Source organism: Symsagittifera roscoffensis, chromosome 3 (genome assembly GCF_963678635.1).
Source record: "Symsagittifera roscoffensis chromosome 3, txSymRosc1.1, whole genome shotgun sequence".
Taxonomy (NCBI): domain Eukaryota; kingdom Metazoa; phylum Xenacoelomorpha; order Acoela; family Convolutidae; genus Symsagittifera; species Symsagittifera roscoffensis.
In genome coordinates this window covers 66,264,321-66,284,232 of record NC_087064.1, presented here as the reverse complement: position 1 = coordinate 66,284,232, position 19,912 = coordinate 66,264,321, and the positions used below count along the sequence as shown (strand labels likewise).

The window sequence follows — 19,912 nt, the reverse complement described above, 5'->3', positions numbered from 1 at the left end:
ATATTAAGCTCTTTTGTACGACGCATTGATAAAACACGACAACCGAGCAGATCTACCAAAAAAAACGATCAATTTCTGAGAAATGGTATAACTTTTGAGACTGAGTTGATTACTGTTCAAAAACTCAAAAGCTTGTATCTCAATTATATACAATATACAAACAACTTTCAAGAATCAATGTTATAACACGATAATTTTTCTATGTGAAAGTTAACTTATTTAGTTTTCCTTTTTGAAAAAAGTACTTTCAAATGGTGCAAATTGACAGTCTTCCGAGTAGAGTTGTTTGAATTCTCTGTCTAGTAGAGTGACCATCTTCTCTTTTGTTCGTCTGTAGATCCAACTTCTGTCCATGTAGTCGTATCTGAAGGGGCCTGAGAGAGGAGATGAGAGCCACATTTGACGGTTGGGAGTCTAAAACAATTCCAAAATGAATATACAATGAAAATGGGAAGTGCTGTACAGGCACCACAGAATGTTAAAACCACGGACCACATTGCGGAATTTAAAAAAATGGTCTTTTTGCATATTTTCCAGTTTTCTGCAATGCTGAGTTGTGGGGGGGGGGGGGGGGTATAGGGGTCTTGAGGAGGGTTTGGAAATTATGCTAAAAGTGGCGAAGTGGATTTTAGCAAAATTGGAGATGCAACACAAACATAGCATGGCAGCTAATCGAAAAGGCGAAAAACCTAAAATAATTTTTATGGCAAACTGAATTAAATCAAAATGAAAACCTGTCGCAAAACAAGATTGCCAGCTTTAAACTAGCATTCAGAAAAATTTACCGGGCAGCAACTACGCAGCCGAATCTTAGGTAGACCACTGAGCCTAAAATGCCCTATATTTTTTTATATTATATATACTCCCCCAATGATTGAAATATAACTTGAACAATTTTATTAAAAATCTCAACCATAGCCAGAACAATTTAGAGCGGATGTTGCTAGAAACTAAGTTCGAACATGCTAAGAAGAAGACAAACTGACAAAAGAGAACGAACAAATATATACGATACGCTTTAAAAAAAAACCTTTCAAAGCAATCATGCAACATCCTAACAGGCTTGTAATAACCATGAGCAAAAAGTAAATCCAACCTGTCTGTTTTGAACAAAATTTTGGTTAATTTACTCTACCAGCTTCAGCTAAATCTTGGCTGTTCCGTTATTACCCTCGCTCTAGTAACAAAATAACTTCCTCTCTCTTTTGTAATTCAGTTTTGAAAAACTATTTTGGCATTTTCATAATGTAATGAAGTTTTGCATTGCAAAAAAACTAATTATTGTGAACACATTTGTTCTTCATAGTCGACATGGTCAACTTACACATTTAGCCGTATTAACATACATAAAACTATTATGAAAATAGTAAACATTCAAATCTGGGGACGGAGAGTACAAAATAGTCAAATGTAAGACTTCCGCAAGGGTTTTTGCATCATGGAGAAAAGTAACTGTAAAGAGGAAGTATGATGGGGAAAAAATTTTCCAACCTGTCTATTGATGACATATTTCATATTTCGAATACCAGTGTTCACAGTCAGAACATCTCCACTATGTTCCACGTCGAAGTCATCCCTCTCGATCACTCCCTTTGAGGCTAATCCGTCCAAATGATCTGCCAAAGAGTTCAAGTAAAGCTCCGATAAATCTTTGAAATCCGCTTCTGAAATAAATGAATTCTAAAATCAGGGAAACTTAAAATACCAGATGCCTCCAAATCCCATTTCCAGTTTGCAAAAATATATATTCGTGGAAAAAACGAGAGAATTGACAAAAATACTTATCAAAAACTCAATAAAAACGTTTTGCCATTTGAATTGATCTGAATTTAAATAGTTTAATAGCTAAATTTCAGTGCTCTTAGATAAAGTACCTGAAATCTGAAACTCGAAGTCTGTGATAAGATGTTGTGGCAGCACCGTTGATTTGGTTCCATTCTCAGAAAAAGAGCGGATAGACGAGGCTCTGAATTTGCAATAGGTGCAAAGCTGTTTGCCTGCTTTTAGCGAGGCTAGAGTTCGAAGGATCATTCTTTCAAAGCAATGTAGCACATGTGTTCTGAAACCGACCATCAAACTAGAACAGGGTTAGATTGTATTGCATTGAGATGCCTAAGCGCCTAAGGTCTCAGTCGAAACTACAGGGTTAGATGCCCATTGAATTCTGATGCTGTGAGCCATGACTAAGTGGCTAAGGTCTCAGTCGTAAGGTCGGTGGTTCGGGGCCCACAATGATCCCTCGAAGATCGTGATGCTCGAGGGAGGGGTAACATAACCCAGATCACAAAGTAAGCCAACAATTGCATGCAAGTCTTTATGAAACGACAGTGTTTCTCTCTAAAGAGGTGAACAGTGGTGCGTTCGATTCTTTCCTTGCATTGAATCAGTATCTTAATTGATGATGCCAGCGATTCGCATTTCAAAACCACCAAAAATTACATATCCAAGCCAGCTCTTTAACACTCGGTACTTCAATAAGGAATAACTTTCTTACAGGGATGGAACAATGAACCGTTAAATATAAAAAATAAAGAACAAAGCAATGCGCTTCATTTTTCTCGCAAAAGAGGCAAAATGGGCGACACGCTGAACCCTATTTCCTTTTAAAGCAAAAAGATTCTCCAGTTCGCGATTAAAGTTGACCTCTGCTTATTGTTTTTTATTCTTCCTTTTCAGCATTTTTGAGTCAGAGAAAGCCTTAATTAACTATCAATCGAGGCCGTGAGAAACTGTAATTTAACATCAAAGAGTGATTAAAAGTCAATCGAGCCCTAATATCGAAAATATGCCTAGCAATTATTTCGCGTCTACCGGAGGGAAGAGTTTTGGAATTTCGTTATTTTTCTGAAATATGACTGAAAAGGATTTTAATTGATGCCACATTTAACTTTAGTATTAGTAGTGCAGACACCGGTAATCGAGGGCGGGAAATGGTCATAGGAGTAAATAACTACAAAAATGGAACCCGCACCACCCCCCCATCGCCACTTCCGGTTACCCGTTCCAAAATTCTACTGCTAAACTAACGTTATAAACTAAATTGAAGACGGTTAGGTGTGACAGATCATTTAAATCCATCTACAACGGCAGCGGATTTAAGGGGGGAGGGTGGCGGATTTAAGGGGGAGGGTGGCGGATTCAAGGGGGGAGGGTGGCGGATTTAAGGGGGGAGGGTGGCGGTCCCTTTTTTACTATTTTAAGATATCCATTTTTCGCAGAAGGACCTTAAGTTTTTTCTAAAGGCGCTTTTGGCGCCAATATAAACAAAAACTGAGGGGGAAGCGCGCGCCGAAAAAACGTGATTTTTTTGTCAAGTTTTTCCAAAAAGTGCCTAAACCGCCTTTTTTGGCCTGTTTTTTCAGAATTTCGAAAAATCAAAGTTTCGCTTGCGGCGCAGAAAATTTGGAAAAAAAGGTCTTTACAGTGATTTGTGAGAGCTCGATAATTCAATTTTTTCGACCTAAAAAAAATAAAAAAGGTCGATAAAATTTGAAATTTTTTTGAAAATCCAAACCCCCCGGTCCCTCGAGAAAATCCTAGATGCACCCCTGGTCTCCAATACGAAAACTTAAATAAGGGAAAGCTTTTAAAACCTTTAATACGTCCTGAATTAATTAATTAGGCTTTCCTTACATCTGGAATTTTTATATCCTGATGCAAAAAGCGGCGATTTCAGTGGCTTTGAACCACAGGACATCAATTAGCGACGTTATGCCCTAGTAACTTTATCATCGAAAAAGACTATACTTAGACTAGGAGATTTCTGTCTTTCTAGAATTTGCGCACAACCCTCGATACAAAATTTCAAGTCTGTTGATATTTAAACGTTTTTTGGTATTTAGATACGAATTTGTGCACGAACCCTCAATCCAAAAATTCGAGTCTTTTGGTATTTAGACACTTTTTTTGGTATATTCAGATACGAACTTATGCATCAAACATGGATCCAAAAATTCAAGTTGCTTGGTATTTAGAAACGTTTGTTGGTATTTAGACACGAATTTGTGCACGAACCCTCGATCCAAATATTCAAGTAATTTTTTTCGCACTGAGACAACTTTTTGAAATTTTTTATATATTTTGCTGGAGTCATAACTGCAGGGACTTAAATATGATATATCATTCGACAAAATCCGATGATTACTTGTGGTAAAAAAAAGTAACAAAAAGCACAACCAAAGACAACGTTCCTTTCCACTTTCAGTGGTCGGAACAAAAAATTTACAAAAACTCGACCTACGAGTCTTCATTTCGTTGATTGATGCTTCATTAGTCAAGCTCCAAAATACTTTCATATAGAAATTTTAATTTTTTTCTGATAATAGAAAATTCAACAATGAAAACAGTAGCAATATATACTTATTTAGGAAAAATAAATTACTGATTGTACAACTAAAGTTTTAAATTCTAACACTACTTGTATTATCGCAGAGACAGGTGCCGTAACACTGAAAATATAACTCTCCTCTTTATTGTTACGTTCGTTTACTGTACGTATCTGATAGTTTCGAAAGAAAAATGCAGCTCAACTGTTTTCTACCATAGTTCCGTATGAGGGTATAATTTTCATCCAATGGCCCAGAAAATAATCAATAGTTAAGATTTTATATTGACGAGTCTCAGATTTCGTCAGGTAAACGTCTATTTTTTCATCATTTCCAGAGGCGAGAGAGAACAAGGCAAAAACAGCTGATCGTAGATGACATGTAGAGGTTCTATATTGGACACATCTCCTTTGAGCAAGTCGAGGACAGGTTGATTTCGCTCTTACGATAAAGAGGTGTAGAATAATATGTATGCATTCTCAGACACCACCGCACTCTGCGAGATTGAAGAGACTGTTGAGTCATCGAACTTGAACCACTGTCGGTTTTGTCTCTCAATGTACACATTGGCAGTGTAGTGTCCTCTGTCTATGGTCCCAGAGTGCTGCACTACTCCATACAAGCTGAAGTTGTCCGACGCCAGTTTACTCTGGAAAACATAGCCAACAGATGGTTGAAAAAATGTCAATGAATTATCAAAAAAATATATATATATATGATTTAAAAATTTAACATTTTTCAACTTTCCAAGAAAAAATATTTCACGTTAAAACCCTTTTAAATGCACTGAACTTAAAAAAACATAAACAACAGACAGTTGGAAAAGAGTCAATGCACGCAGGTATACAGTAACAAAATACTGACTTGCTTTTGTGAAAAAATCTCAGCTTTCGAATTCAGTGAACCTCAGTAAATTCGAGCCTGACTTTTCATGAAAAAAAAAACGAAAAAAGACACCCCAAAAAGTGAAAAACACTTCGTTCTTTTACAGTTTGAAAACTTAAAAAATGGGTTAGAATAGGATGATTCAAAGCTACAATCTCTCCCTGCTTGATTTCTTTTCGCCTTGCAGAGCATTGCTGCTCAACTAATCAGTAATTGAGGGAAAAAAGTATAGCCAACAGACAGTTGGAAAAGAGTCAATGAACGCAAGTAAACGGGAAAAACTTGTTTTTTGAAAAGCTTTCTACTTCCGAATTTCCAAAAAGAAAAGATGTCCTTAAACCTCTTAGAGTTTCTAAAACAATTTATGATTGAACACTTAATGAACCTTTTTATTTGCGAGTAAGGTTAGAAAAAAAGAAGGTTCTTAATAACACACTAAGCTAACGCTAGTGTAAACATCGAAAAAGTGAATTTGAGTCTAAACAAATTTTAAGACTTTTCCTGGAAAAAAAATCATCGCGACTTATTTAAAAATCTGAACTACGTTCATCGACTCTTAAAAAAATGTTTGAAAAGCCTTGAATACTGTCTGTCAGCATATTTAGTTGAAAACTAAAATAATAAAATAAACACACAATGCGAGAAATAGTATTGGTCGTTTGTTGAAGCGGAAAACCGTGTTTACTTTTTATAAACCCGTAGCCTCAATATTACCTTCGATACTCACTGCACATTACTTCAAAAGGTGACACAACAAGCTTACCTTCCAAGATGGATCTGAGGTCAACGTCATCGGAAATTCAACTTTAGACTGAATCTTCACGCGATTGTATCCATTCAGAAACTCAAACCTCTTCAAGTGAATAATCAAATATTTAGGCCACCGCCATACGTCTAACTTCTTCGTCGCTTTTCTCAACACTTTACAATTAGGACAGCTCCATTCGATGTATTCCGGTTGGCAGTACAGCTCAAAACAATCAAAGAGCGTCGCCTTAGATCCTGTTCTCGGAATAGGCAACGACAGGTACATGAAAGCGTCGAAAGTAGTTGACTTTTTAGAACAAGCTGTGCATTGGACAACACTTCTGTATTGGCCTTGGAAAATGTCGACTATGATAGACCGGTTGTTCAGAGAGTAGTTATCCCAGTAGATTTTTGCCAGTTCCGAGTCTGACTTGTTGGCCATTTCGCTGTCTGTAATGGAGCGAACTCGCTTCTCGCCTGCCATGTTCACTTCCTCGTGCAGCCCATCTAAATTGTCACATTTGCATTCTGAGAATACATGTATTAATTATCAGTCTACAATTATTATCTATGAAACTTAGAGCAAAAAAATCAAAAAATCCCAGTTAGTATGGCCAAACAAGCGCAACGAAATTTTTTTAGCATCACAGACAAAGTTGATGATGGCAGGTGTTCACCTAAGCAAACTAGATGCATTTAGTTATTTTCCCGAACGATTTTTCACATTTAACACTTAGTCCTTTATGATACTTTTTGTATTTTTATAGTCCTTTCCGAAAAAAAATAAAAGCATTGTCTCATAACATTACAAAAATAACCTTAAATCCTAATAAAAATTTTCACCTAGTAAAGCGATGAGAAGTTCCTGTGCGTCCTGTTGATCCGTGCCTTTGAACTGCTTCCTATACTTGCCCATTGCCGCCTTCAGATCAACCGGGCTCACCACTCTGTACTGTGAATTCCACAGGGCTCTCAACAAAAGGGTGAACTCGTACACTATATAGCCGCCCATGCCTTCCTTGCTATTCGGGTTCAAGTAGTCGAAGAATTTTCCCCTGTTGGAAAAAAAACAATTGAGTCGTGATTCGGATTCCAATATCAAATCTTCTTTTAGTTTCGACAAAACACAGCGCGTTGTGCTGGGTAGAAATGATGTCATAATCAAATGAGACTTTGAGTAATACTTTGCCAAACTGCACTCCAAATATGTAATTTTTGAAAACCTTGGAAGTGGATTGAACATTTTTACTGATTTTTAGAAAACATTTCCATATAAATAATCCCATAAGCCCAGGAGCATAGACGTGGCACAAAATATGCTGCTGGCTCAACTACCGGGCAAACTTGATTGAATTATAAACACAGCCAACAAAAGTTGGAAAAGTGTACACAGAGGTACTTCGCAAACACTAGCGAGAACACGCCAAAAAGCAGCTTTATAGTGAAACAAGAAAAAATAGAAATCAGCCTGGAAGTAGCTAAACTTTGCTACGTATTAGCTTTGAACCTGCAACCTCTTGGAGTCTCACGCCCTTCCCTCTCGGCCACGAACAGAAATCGACAAACACTAGTCACAAACATAGCAGCTACATATGCTAATAAATCGCCAATGCGATTCAGCAAAAGTGTTACCAAATAAAAATGGACACACTTTTGCATGTAACAATTTGAAATTAAACAAACTGAAGGCATCCACGCTAACTTTGCATGTAATAAATTGGAAAGCATAAAGCCACATTATGTAAAAATTATGCCATTTGAAAAAATTCCGAGATACCTCGAGATGGAAATTTCTGAAATTGAATTTTTATTATTGTTATGTTGTTCTGAAACAAATAGCTTTCAAAAAGCCGTAGAGGTGCCACGATAAGTGGCACCAATATTTGCGACTTAGGTTAGAAAAAAAGAATAGACGTACTATTACACAAACGCTCATTGAAATTTACTGGTGTAAAGAAAAGGAAACCAAAAAAATGATTGAAAAATTTTTAACCTTTTTCAACTTTTGACCAGAAAAAAAAAGATAAAACTCTTTGAAATTATTAAAACAATATACGAATGATTGACACTTCTTAATAATATTAACCCAAATAAGCAATCTGGATCAATGGATAATTTTTTTCCGTTGGTAAATCTAAAAAATACAGAGCCGAGAACACGAGAAAAAAAAGCAGCTTTATAAAGAGAAATAAAAAAATATATATGATAAACCTCGAATTAGTGAATACCAAATACAAATAGACTTATTTTTGCAAGTAATAGCTTGGAATATATTAAACTGAAGGCATGCACACTAATTTTGCATGTAATTCATTGGAAAGCATAAAGCCATATTATGCAGAAATTATGCATTTCACAAATTTGCGAGATATATTGAGTTAGAAAACTTCTGAAATCGAGTATTTATTGTTTTTATATTTGTAGCAAATAGCTTTTTTTCGGTTCATTTAATGAATTATAAATGCAGCAACTGTGTTAACGACTATTCAAATGTCAAAGCACAAGCTATCAAAAAGCCGTAAAGGTGGCCCTACAAGGGCACCAATATTTGCGACTTAAGTTAGAAAAAAAAAGAATAGTCGTAGTATAACACTTACGCTCACCTAAGTTCTCTAGTGTAAAAATCCACTTTTGAAACTAGAAGTCGTTCACGTTTTTTCACACCATTTCCGCTTTCCAAAGTGAGAGTGCGTTTTACTTAATTTTTAGCAAACGAATTTAAAATGAACTCAAAAATTGCCTTCAAAAATGCATTACATAGAGGCGACGCATTACACAAAAAAGCAGCTCTATAAAGTGCAATAAGAAAAAGTACAAATAAACCTCGAATTAAACAAAAATTCGGCTACGTCTCGGATTCGATCTGCCAGGTAAACATCATAAGTCTCACGCACTAACTACTCAGCCACGGACGCTTAGAAATAGCAAACACTTGCCAGAGATAAAGTAGAGAACAGATGCTAAGAAAACTCCATTGCTACAGATCATGATTATAGCAAAAGTTCCACCAAAAGTGAACTTTTATTTGCGAGTTAGGATGGGGAAAAAAGAAGACTTGTACAAAAGCCTTTGAAAAGAAAGCTCGTACTAATACACTACGCTCACCAGCGCACGAGTGTAAAAATGGATGAATGCACATCTGTAGTTATTAGACCATTTTTAGACTTTTTCGTGAAAAACAAACTAAAAAATCTTCAAGACGCATATAAGTGAAAATCACTTCGTCTTTTTACACTTAATTATCTTAATACTACATAAGCACGCTCCGAGGACCAATTCAATTTATACCTGACAATGTATTCCCGCAGCACATATGTATGGCTGAGACACTGCAGACATGCATTCATGTAGCAAGTGTTGCCCAGATTGCGAAGACCACAGCGACCATTGGACACGTTCCCATACTCAGGCTAAACAAATCAATTGTGGTTTCTGCGATTCGCAGAAAATCCATAAAAGGCTACTAGGCCTATTTAAGCATAGTACGTTTCTATCGTTCCCCACATTCAAGACAGTTACTTTACAAGCATGAGAAATAATTTAAAAATCAGAACAAAGCATAAAATCTAACAAGGGTCTAAAAAACTGAGCCAATTCGCATTTCGTTCAACCGTTTCTTAGCTGATACAATTTTTACACGAAGGGAAAGCTGCAGTTTGCAAACAAATAGCAAATAAGATAAAAAACATCACATGAAAAAAATTAAATGAGAAAGTAAATCAGAAAAATTCCCGCCTACGGGTTTCGAACCCCCGCGCTCGGATTTAGAGCATAAAATCCTGCCAACTGAACCATACCGCCGTCGTGCTCTTATACACTAGTCGCCAATAAAATGGACAACACACATGCCCATGAATTTCTATTGCTAAACTGCTAAGCAGCCTATGTGGCACAAACTTGTTGAGCCCTTATTTAGATTGGAAAAAGTCACCTCGTAATATAGCACGCATTTTCTTGCGTAATAATCAACAATAACAACATAGTTGGTTAAATTTTACTTTCGTTCTGAGACTCAATAATGACCTGGAAATTCTTTAGATGAGCTCTGTCAATTTCTAGAACCATCGCGGCAGTTGGCTTCCGGTCTCTCATCGGAGAAGGTTTACCTGCCACAGCATTAACTGATCCATCTCTGCCCGATATTTGATTATTTGCAAAACTCGGCGAAGAATTTGTTCTTTTGAGAGATGACAAGCCTGAGGTTTTAGACAGAGATGAAGAGCCATCATCGCGCAGATTCTGAACGTACGACTTGACTTCAGAGCCTTCCATGCCTGAAAAATTCGAGAACAAATATTGGTCTTTTCGTGTCATTTATTGGATCACCAAAAAATTGCTCCAAAAAATATTCTATTGAGCACAAACAATTAGAGGTGTTTCTATTAAAAAATGACAAATTTACTCATTTTAATCGATACATTTCAAAACATTAAAATACCAACTACTACTGTTGTTTGATTCCGGTGTTTCCATAGTACGTCTACTCCTCTCAGCTTCGTCTTTAGTTGCCGTGGGATCAACATCTTCACTGGGCAATCTTGTTTGTTGCTCTTGGCGCGATAAGTTTACAGCTCCATCTTCTTTCTGCATTTCTCTATCAACAACTTCATTGACCGTCGGAACTATCGGCTTATTAGCAATCGGCTTTTTCTCCCGCAAAAGCTCGAGATCATTAACTTTCCCCTGAGGCGCTACATTTTCAGATTTCGCTGCCTCTTTTGCATGCTAAAAAAAAGATTTCATCTTAAATAGCTAAGCCATAAGTTGAATGCTGAGCCGAAACTTTTTCAGGCCTTAAGCTATGTTGAAAGACAATTTATAAAAACTTCGAATTTTGCTGCAATTGGAAATCAGATTTGCCCTAACGCAATATTGATAACTCAATCAATTTTTGTTACGTCAATAATTGACGATCTACTTACTTCATTTTTAAGCCTTCCAATTTCAGCTTCTAAGAGCACTTTTGCTTTTCTTTCTCTCTCGAGTTCTAGCATCAGCTTCTTCATTTCCGTTGGATCATCTTTTTCAATTGGGGGCACAATAAGGCGCGGTTTGAGAGATCGGTCTACTTTTGGTACTGGTTTACTTTTAGGTTTCTCTATTTCCGAAATCGAATTCACAGAGAGAGGGTCAATTACTGAATCGACATGCTTCAAGTTGGTAGCAGCTACGTCTGGTAATGGACTAATGACACTTGGCGCCTGTTTTGATAACTCGCTCAGAATGTCAGGGTAAGACGCTAGGCCATTCATTTCGAAGTTTTCAGTCGGAATCTTCTCAGAGACGATTGTCTTCGGCTTTGGTTTATTGGATCTGTCAACAACTGGTTTTCCACTTACCACACCGTTAGGCACTTTTATGATTTCAGGATTCGGTAACATTGGTTTTTCAGGCTCATTTTTTACGCTCAGCTTTGATATATCAAGTTTGGACAGAATTGACTTGTTTTTCTCATACTGAGGTTTATCAATTTTAGCATTGCTTGTCAAAGTAGGAAATAAATCAAGCACTTCTCTAAAGCCGCCAGAGATAATTACAGGACTGACAGTTATTGGATGTTCTGGTGACCATTTCAGCAGACAATCTCTGAGCACTGAAAAAACATTGCCGTAAATAAAATTCTGATCCAAACCAAGCCAGTCGCACATTATTAGATAATGGAACGTGTTCCGTTTGTTCCAAATGCTCAGACTATACTCTTCGAGACAAAGCTCTATGTCTTTAGACGTGACAGCCTCTTTTTCTTTCAAATAAGACTCAGGAATATTAATCTGGTAGTTTATTTTAATTCGGGAAGTAGAAAAGTCAGTTTCCTCTCTCAGATCGAATAGTAAAATATCATCGTTTCTTGACTTGACAAGTTGATAAAACTCATTTACACTTATTGTCTCCTTTTCAGATTCCACAATTGAATTACTCTGCGATCTCGGTTTCTTGTCTCCTTTTGAACTTTTTCTGTTGTTGTTAATTTCCGGTCGTTGTGTTGCGTCAGTTTCTCCTGATTTTTGGGTACCAGGATCATTTTTCGATTGTGATAATTTTTCATATCTTTTCTTTAATTGGCTTGCTAGTTCTTCTCCCGATACTAATGCGTTTTCTAGATGGGGCATTTCAATTTTTAAATCACTGCGTTTATCTGGGAACTGTTTCCTAAGCATCGAATATATGTTGCAGTATCGCATAGCCAAGCAGTAAGACCTTTCTTCGTCCCCGTTTTTCTTGGCATCCAGAAAAGCATCGTAGGCTCGGGCAGCACTTTGTATGTAGTTCGCAAATGTATTTTTCTTCTCGAATTCCATTTCTTTCGCATAGCGTTCGCGCAGCTCAGCGTACGAGCGAGCGATATAAAGCTTTTTTGGCTCCATCGAAGATCAAAGACAGACGCTGAAGCCCTTACATCATCTGAAAATAGATCGCCAAACTGAAAACAAAACAAGAACAAGGATAGCCGGTTACTGTGCAAGAAGCACTGAATAGTCTTAAAAAAACACAAAGTTTTTTCAAATTTTTGTCGTTTTTTTCGGCGTGGTGGATTAGATATATGATGTACAAAAAACTGGAGACTAGGTGTATTCGACAGTCATAGTAAAATAAGCAAATTGAAAACCAATTTTTTTGAAAAGTTTCTTGAAAAATGAAAGAAAATCAAAAACAATCAAGTTTTGCATTTCAATAAAGCGTTAAAATACTCAAAGTAAACTGAAGTTACCCAAGTAACATTGTTTTTGGGTTTTACATTAAGCTATTATTATCTTTAAGCCATAATAAGATTGCTCGCTCGCTTTAATCGGTCGAAATAAAGCCAATAATCAAAAATTTTAAACTGGTTTTTCTCGACACTGAGAAACTTTTTTCAACATTTTTTAATCTGGTTCGAATCACGACTGTAATATGATATATCAATCAACCCAGTCCAATGATTATTTGTGGTACCTGATTTTGGGTGGTAAACAAAAAAAACTTAAACACACTGAATACAATTTTCAATGGTGGTTAAAATAAGGACAGCAGCCGGTTGCTGTGACATAACACAGTATATTACGACCCATTGTCAGAAACTTTTTTTTCAAACTAGTGTCTTTTCTTGTGCACCGTGTGATGAAAAAACTATATATTCGCGTGAAAATTTATTGAATTAGGCATAAACGACTACAATTGTCTTCAAAAAATCAATTTTAGAAGTGTTGAAATATTTTCAATTTTTCTTAGCAATTTAGTCCAGGGAATTCAATACCAATACCAAAACCGAACTGAATCATCAATACCAATACTAAATTGCTAACTGCCTTGGTAAAGTAATTTTTTGCCAGAAAAGCGCAATAGGGAGATTCCAAGAATTGTTTTCCTTTTCGTAAAATCAAATTTTGATAGACTAGATCAGGGAATTCAATACCGTGAAAAATTGGTATTGGCATTGACAAAATCAGGTATTGGTATTGATCAATACCATGTCCCTGGTATTGATCAAAACCAGGTTCTTCGTGTTCTGATTCGTCTCAGATCACTCTAAAATCACAAAAAAAATATTGCAAGATAATTTTTCAAGAGGATTCGACTGAGATATACAATATATATCCGTTCATTGTACATATGTAATAAGAAAATTATAGAGAATTTATGCAAGACATTTCGATCCAAAATTTTTCGTGTTTGAAAGTTTTTTCATAGTTTTTGAGGTATTGCAACAAAGTATTCAGGTATTGACTGGGTTTGGTATTCGTATTGATGATTCAGTTCGGTTTTGGTATTGAGGCCTTGGTTTTGGTATTGGTTTTGAATTGCCTGGACTAAATTGCTAAATGTCATTGACTACGATTTTCCCTCGATCTCTTTACTCGCTCTAAGCTTGACTGAAACTCAAAAGTTTTCAAACTAGTTTTTCTCAACACCGGGACTGTACTTTGAAAATTTTCGAATAACGGTCTGATCACGGCTGAAGGAGCTTAAATGCTCAATGATCATATATAAACAGAGAAGAAGTCCTATCAGAAGAAATCCCGAAAAACTTACAGAACAGCAACAACTCGACCTATTCACAGGTACAGGAACAACGGTATCTTCTGATATACCGGCTTCTCAGCCTCTGTCGATCAGCTGCCTCTGTGGTGGCCCAAATCATTATTCGAGAAAAGATGAATCAGACATTTCTCTCTTAGTGTTTGTTCAGCTTCGATTTGAACAAGTTGATATGAAAGCTGGAAATTACAGACTCTGGTAGTGAGTTCCAACCGTTTATGGCTGCTATAGAGAAGAAGTTACTGCGTTCGTGACTTTCTGGTTAAGATTTCGCACGGTTTTCCACGAAAATTACTGTTATACCTTTTGATCATTCCTTCAATTGCTGTTGCATCGAAAACACAGATGAAAATTCAGCACACTTCTATTATACGCCGAATTCTATCAATCCAATGATAATTTTTGGTACCTGGTTCCGCATAGAAAAAAAGCAAAACACCACCGACCTCAAAATTCCTCTACCATTTAAACAAGGTCGGAACAACAAGGATAGCCAGTTACCTTGGAAGAAGCACAGAAAATTCCGACGGCATTCAATAAAAATAAAGCAAAAAAATTAATATTTTTCAATTTGAGAAAGATGTAAATTTGAGAAAACAATAAATTTTAAAAATGCGCAAAATGTTGACATCTAGAGGAACGTTATTGATTCAATAGGGATTATAAGATGCGAACTAAATGACCTTTCAATCTGTTAAACAAAAACAAATTGAACGGAACTCACTCCAGCACGATTTTGTGTTGTCATCTTATTTTTTGTTCTTTGAAATGCTTTTTTCTCAGTTTTTTTTTCAAATTAGTTGAGTTTAGAACAATATATAAATAGAGGAGAAGTCCTATCAGGAGAAATCCCGAAAAACTTACAGAACAGCAACAACTCGACCTATTCACAGGTACAGGAACAACGGTATCTTCTGATATACCGGCTTCTCAGCCTCTGTCGATCAGCTGCCTCTGTGGTGGCCCAAATCGTTATTCGAGAAAAGATGAATCAGACATTTCTCTCTTAGTGTTTATTCAGCTTCGATTTGAACAAGTTGATATAAAAGCTGGAAATTAAAGACTCTGGTAGTGAATTCCAACCGTTTATGGCTGCTATAGAGAAGAAGTTACTGCGTTCGTGACTTTCTGCTTAAGATTTTGCACGGTTTTCCACGAAAATTACTGTTATACCTTTTGAACATTCCTTCAATTGCTGTTGCATCAAAAACCCAGATAAAATTTCTGCACATTTCTATTATACGCCGAATTCTATCAATCCAATGATAATTTTTGGTACCTGGTTCCGCATAGGAAAAAAAGCAAAACACCACCGGCCTCAAAATTCCTTTACCATTTAAACAAGGTCGGAACAACAAGGATAGCCAGTTACTTTGGAAGAAGCACAGAAAGTTCCGATGGCATTCAATAAAAATAAAGCAAAAAAAACAATTATTTTTCAATTTGAGAAAGATGTAAATTTGAGAAAAAAATAAATTTTAAAAATGCGCAAAAAGTTGACATCTAGAAGAACGTTATTGATTCAATAGGGATTATAAGGTGCGAACTAAATGACCTTTCAATCTGTTAAACTAAAATAAATTGAACGGAATTCACGCCAGCACGATTTTGTGTTGTCATCTTATTTTTTGTTCTCTTTGAAATGCTTTTTTCTCCGTTTTTTTTTAACTTAGTTGAGTTTATAACAATTTTACGAGTGAATTTCAATTTGTAGCGGCAATATGGAAAAAGACTCTCTCTTGATTTGATACTTTGATGTATCAAGCTGGAAGAAGAAGAAGAAGAAGAAGAAGAAGAAGAAGAAGAAGAGACTTTATTAGTGAATGATACTACATATAAAAGTGAAATTTTGAGTTTGCGTAATTCAAGCTTTGAGTTAAATTTTTAATGTTCAGGAACGACATGTGTTGCAACGGCATTTGATGAAAAAAATGCATGGATTGTTGAGATTGAAGGTTATTGAACATAGTCATTAATATCGAAGTCATAACAGTTATGTATTAGTTTGAAGAAGAGAAGACAATCAGTAAAAAAAATTTGATAGCAAATAGGCAGTATGTTTAACATCACAAGACTGTCAGTATAATTAGTGGAACCAATTATCCACTTTACTGCCTTTTTCTGGAATTTTTCCAAATCACGTAGCTTTGATAAATTTGGGTACCAAATACAAGAGTTATAAAGTAAACTGGACCTCACACAAGAAATGTACATTTGAAGCTTAGTTTTAACAGGTGAGTTGAGAGGAACATTACGCTTTAAATAATGAAAACACTTCGTGGCTTTACCAAGTTTCGCAGAAACATGGTGATTCCAAGAAAAAGTAGGCGAGATATAAATACCCAAGTCTTTGATATGATCAACAGAGCATATTTCTGACCCGTTTAGATAAAGGTTGAAAATAAAGCTATTGTTTGAAATGAATTTAGTTTTGTCTGGATGAAAATCAAGACCGTTTTGGGTTGCCCAGGTCTCTACCGAATCTAAATCAGACTGAAAATTGTCATGACAGTTGTCTCGATAAAGCAGTTTCAGGTCATCAGCAAATAAAGACGGTGAGGAATACTTTACAACATCCGGGAGGTCATTGATATAAATAAGGAATAAAAGTGGTCCTAGAATGCTTCCTTGTGGTACACCGCTAGAGATTTAACCTTTGTAAGATAGAATATTGTTAATACGTACGCTTTGTGACCGATTGGAAAGATAAGATGAAATTAACATGATAAAATTTTCGTCAAAACCAAAAGAAGACAGCTTGTTCAGCAACTGTTTGTGTGACACAGAGTCAAAAGCCTTTTGAATGTCAAAATATACAAAACAGAAATTTTGATTGGCATCAATACATTTGTAAAACTTTTCAACATATTCCAACAATTGTGTAAACGTGCTGCGCTTTTTAAGAAAGCCATGCTGTCTACGAGAAAGTTTGTGTCGAACATTAGAATAAATGAAATTAAAAAGCAGTTTTTCCAAGCAAAGCGATAAGCGCGGTAAAATACTAATTCCACGATAATTTGTAATGTCAGATTTTGACCCGGACTTATGAAAAGGCATGATAAACGCCTCTTTCCAAAAATCGGGCCAAATTCAACAGGTAACAATTTGACTGAATAGAATATATACCATAGGCGTGAGTGCATCAGCATTATATTTGAGAACAAATGGTGGAATGCCATCAGCTGCAACTGCTGTGGTATCTGGTACCTTTTTAAGTAAACTATTTACATCACTTTCACCAAACGATAATTCGCGCAAGTTAATGGAAGTATTATCAGAACAACCGTTATACGTAAACGTTTCGCTTTTGTACACAGAACAGAAAAAGTTATTAAACAAATCGGCTTTGGTGTTATCAGTAGAAGCACATGATGCTCCCAATTTAACAACAGAAAGAATTGGTGTGCTGCCAGAAAGTTTGTGAAGAATTTTGAAACAGTCGTTAGTATCAAGTGATTGAAAAGAAGACAGTAATGTAATTTTGTCTAGCTCAATCGAGTTATTCAAATCTCTTTGAAGATCAGACAACAATGTCGAATAGAGCAAATTGAATTTCGCCAATTTACGCTTCTCCGTAGAGACTTTGTTACTGAGATGTACGGAATGGCTAGAAAAATAGAATGGTAACATAGATCTTTTCTTGCGTTTCAGGCAAATAGAAGTCTGAACCGACTTGATCATAGCATCATATCACGCAAGATAAAAATCAGTCGGAATCATTTGAAAATAAACTTGGAAAAGGCAATCAAATATAACTACAGAATTCATGAAAACATCGATGTTAAAAGTGTTGTTAGAATAAATTGGAATGTCATTAGGTAAATCAGAAGTGATGCTTTCAGAATTAGACACATGGAAAATAACTGTAACAGGATAATGATCGGATGTAAAATGGTTTGGTTCCCCATTCACTGAGCACAGCTCAGGTTGATTTGTAACAAAAATATCTAACGTGTTGCCGCAAATATGCGTCGGCTCAGTCACTAGTTGGACACAATTCAAGGAATCGAAATTGTCGATCACAGCCTGTGAACTAGCGGTAGTGGCAGAGTGAGATATCCAACACGCGTCTGGCATATTGAAATCACCAAAAATAGAAATAATACCACAGGGAAAATCATGCAGAAACTTTGAAGTGTATAACTCCAGACACTGAGGTTATATACAGAACAGAAATATACAGAACAGAAATTTTGATTAGCATCAATACATTTGTAAATATTTTCAACATATTCCAACAATTGTGTAAACGTGCTGCGCTTTTTAAGAAAGCCATGCTGTCTACGAGAAAGTTTGTGTCGAACATTAGAATAAATGAAATTAAAAAGCAGTTTTTCCAAGCAAAGCGATAAGCGCGGTAAAATACTAATTCCACGATAATTTGTAATGTCAGATTTTGACCCGGACTTATGAAAAGGCATGATAAACGCCTCTTTCCAAAAATCGGGCCAAATACAACAGGTAACAATTTGACTGAATAGAATATATACCATAGGCGTGAGTGCATCAGCATTATATTTGAGAACAAATGGTGGAATGCCATCAGCTGCAACTGCTGTGGTATCTGGTACCTTTTTAAGTAAACTATTTACATCACTTTCACCAAACGATAATTCGCGCAAGTTAATGGAAGTATTATCAGAACAACCGTTATACGTAAACATTTCGCTTTTGTACACAGAACAGAAAAAGTTATTAAACAAATCGGCTTTGGTGTTATCAGTAGAAGCACATGATGCTCCCAATTTAACAACAGAAAGAATTGGTGTGCTGCCAGAAAGTTTGTGAAGAATTTTGAAACAGTCGTTAGTATCAAGTGAATGAAAAGAAGACAGTAATGTAATTTTGTCTAGCTCAATCGAGTTATTCAAGTCTCTTTGAAGATCAGACAACAATGTCGAATAGAGCAAATTGAATTTCGCCAATTTACGCTTCTCCGTAGAGACTTTGTTACTGAGATGTACGGAATGGCTAGAAAAATAGAATGGTAACATAGATCTTTTCTTGCGTTTCAGGCAAATAGAAGTCTGAACCGACTTGATCATAGCATCATACCACGCAAGATAAAAATCAGTCGGAATCATTTGAAAATAAACTTGGAAAAGGCAATCAAATATAACTATAGAATTCATGAAAACATCGATGTTAAAAGAGTTTTTAGAATAAATTGGAATGTCATTAGGTAAATCAGAAGTGATGCTTTCAGAATTAGACACATGGAAAATAACTGTAACAGGATAATGATCGGATGTAAAATGGTCTGGTTCCCCATTCACTGAGCACAGCTCAGGTTGATTTGTAACAAAAATATCTAACGTGTTGCCGCAAATATGCGTCGGCTCAGTCACTAGTTGGACACAATTCAAGGAATCGAAATTGTCGATCACAGCCTGTGAACTAGCGGTAGTGGCAGAGTGAGATATCCAACACGCGTCTGGCATATTGAAATCACCAAAAATAGAAATAATACCACAGGGAAAATCATGCAGAAACTTTGAAGTGTATAACTCCAGACACTGAGATAAATGTGCGGATGATACTCTATAATTTGATGTGGCGGGGGGATTATAAACCGATAAGATAAGGATTTGAGGATCTGTACTTAAGACAGTGCCGCAAGCAAAATCAAAATCAGGTAAAGTGCAGTCCCAAACCGCCAGGTTTAAACCATCACGCACAAGTATTGCAACTCCGCCGTGATTGGCATTTTTTCGGACAGCTTGTGAATTTGTGTAATAACCTGTATTAGGTAAAATATTTGTGTCATTGGAGCTTAACCAAGTTTCGCATTAACACAAAACATCAGGAGACATGATATGCAAAAGTTTGATACAGGATAAACGTTTGTCAAGGCTGACCAAACTACGAGCATTCCAAGATACAACTGTTACACTGGTCAGTCATGCAGTAATATCCAGGACAATGTCTTTGTGAAATAG

The 19,912-nt window shown here is 36.2% G+C and overlaps 2 protein-coding genes across 2 annotated transcripts in view; both read right to left on the bottom strand.

Annotated features, from left to right (window-relative positions):
• Positions 1-127: 127 nt before the first annotated feature.
• The window catches only part of LOC134841206 (frataxin, mitochondrial-like), a 291,857-nt gene continuing 272,072 nt past the window's right edge, over positions 128-19,912 (bottom strand). Inside the window, exons 2-4 of the mRNA XM_063857040.1 lie at positions 1,875-2,061; positions 1,492-1,664; positions 128-414 (exon numbers count right to left, since the gene is read on the bottom strand). Of these exons, the coding sequence (XP_063713110.1) occupies positions 220-414; positions 1,492-1,664; positions 1,875-2,031 (525 nt within the window). The 5' untranslated portion in view covers positions 2,032-2,061 and the 3' untranslated portion in view covers positions 128-219. The remainder of the gene's footprint in view (positions 415-1,491; positions 1,665-1,874; positions 2,062-19,912) is intronic.
• Positions 4,328-12,374, bottom strand: LOC134842155 (ubiquitin carboxyl-terminal hydrolase 8-like). The gene is made up of 7 exons (XM_063858367.1): positions 10,880-12,374; positions 10,400-10,682; positions 9,981-10,231; positions 9,246-9,367; positions 6,801-7,012; positions 5,974-6,464; positions 4,328-4,974 (listed from the first exon to the last, which is right to left on the bottom strand). Exons 1-7 carry the CDS (start codon positions 12,320-12,322, stop codon positions 4,768-4,770), a joined length of 3,009 nt encoding a protein of 1,002 aa, XP_063714437.1. The 5' UTR covers positions 12,323-12,374; the 3' UTR covers positions 4,328-4,767.

What these genes read in the sequence shown, in the direction of transcription:
- LOC134842155 (XM_063858367.1), bottom strand. Translation starts at nt 12,322, where the DNA reads ATGGAGCCAAAAAAGCTTTATATCGCTCGCTCGTACGCTGAGCTGCGC. An exon ending in TTGGAAGGCTTAAAAATGAA is followed by an intron (nt 10,683 to 10,879) that starts GTAAGTAGATCG and finishes TCTTTTTTTTAG; the next exon opens with CATGCAAAAGAGGCAGCGAA. An exon ending in CTGCGGGAATACATTGTCAG is followed by an intron (nt 7,013 to 9,245) that starts GTATAAATTGAA and finishes TTTTTCCAACAG; the next exon opens with GGGAAAATTCTTCGACTACT.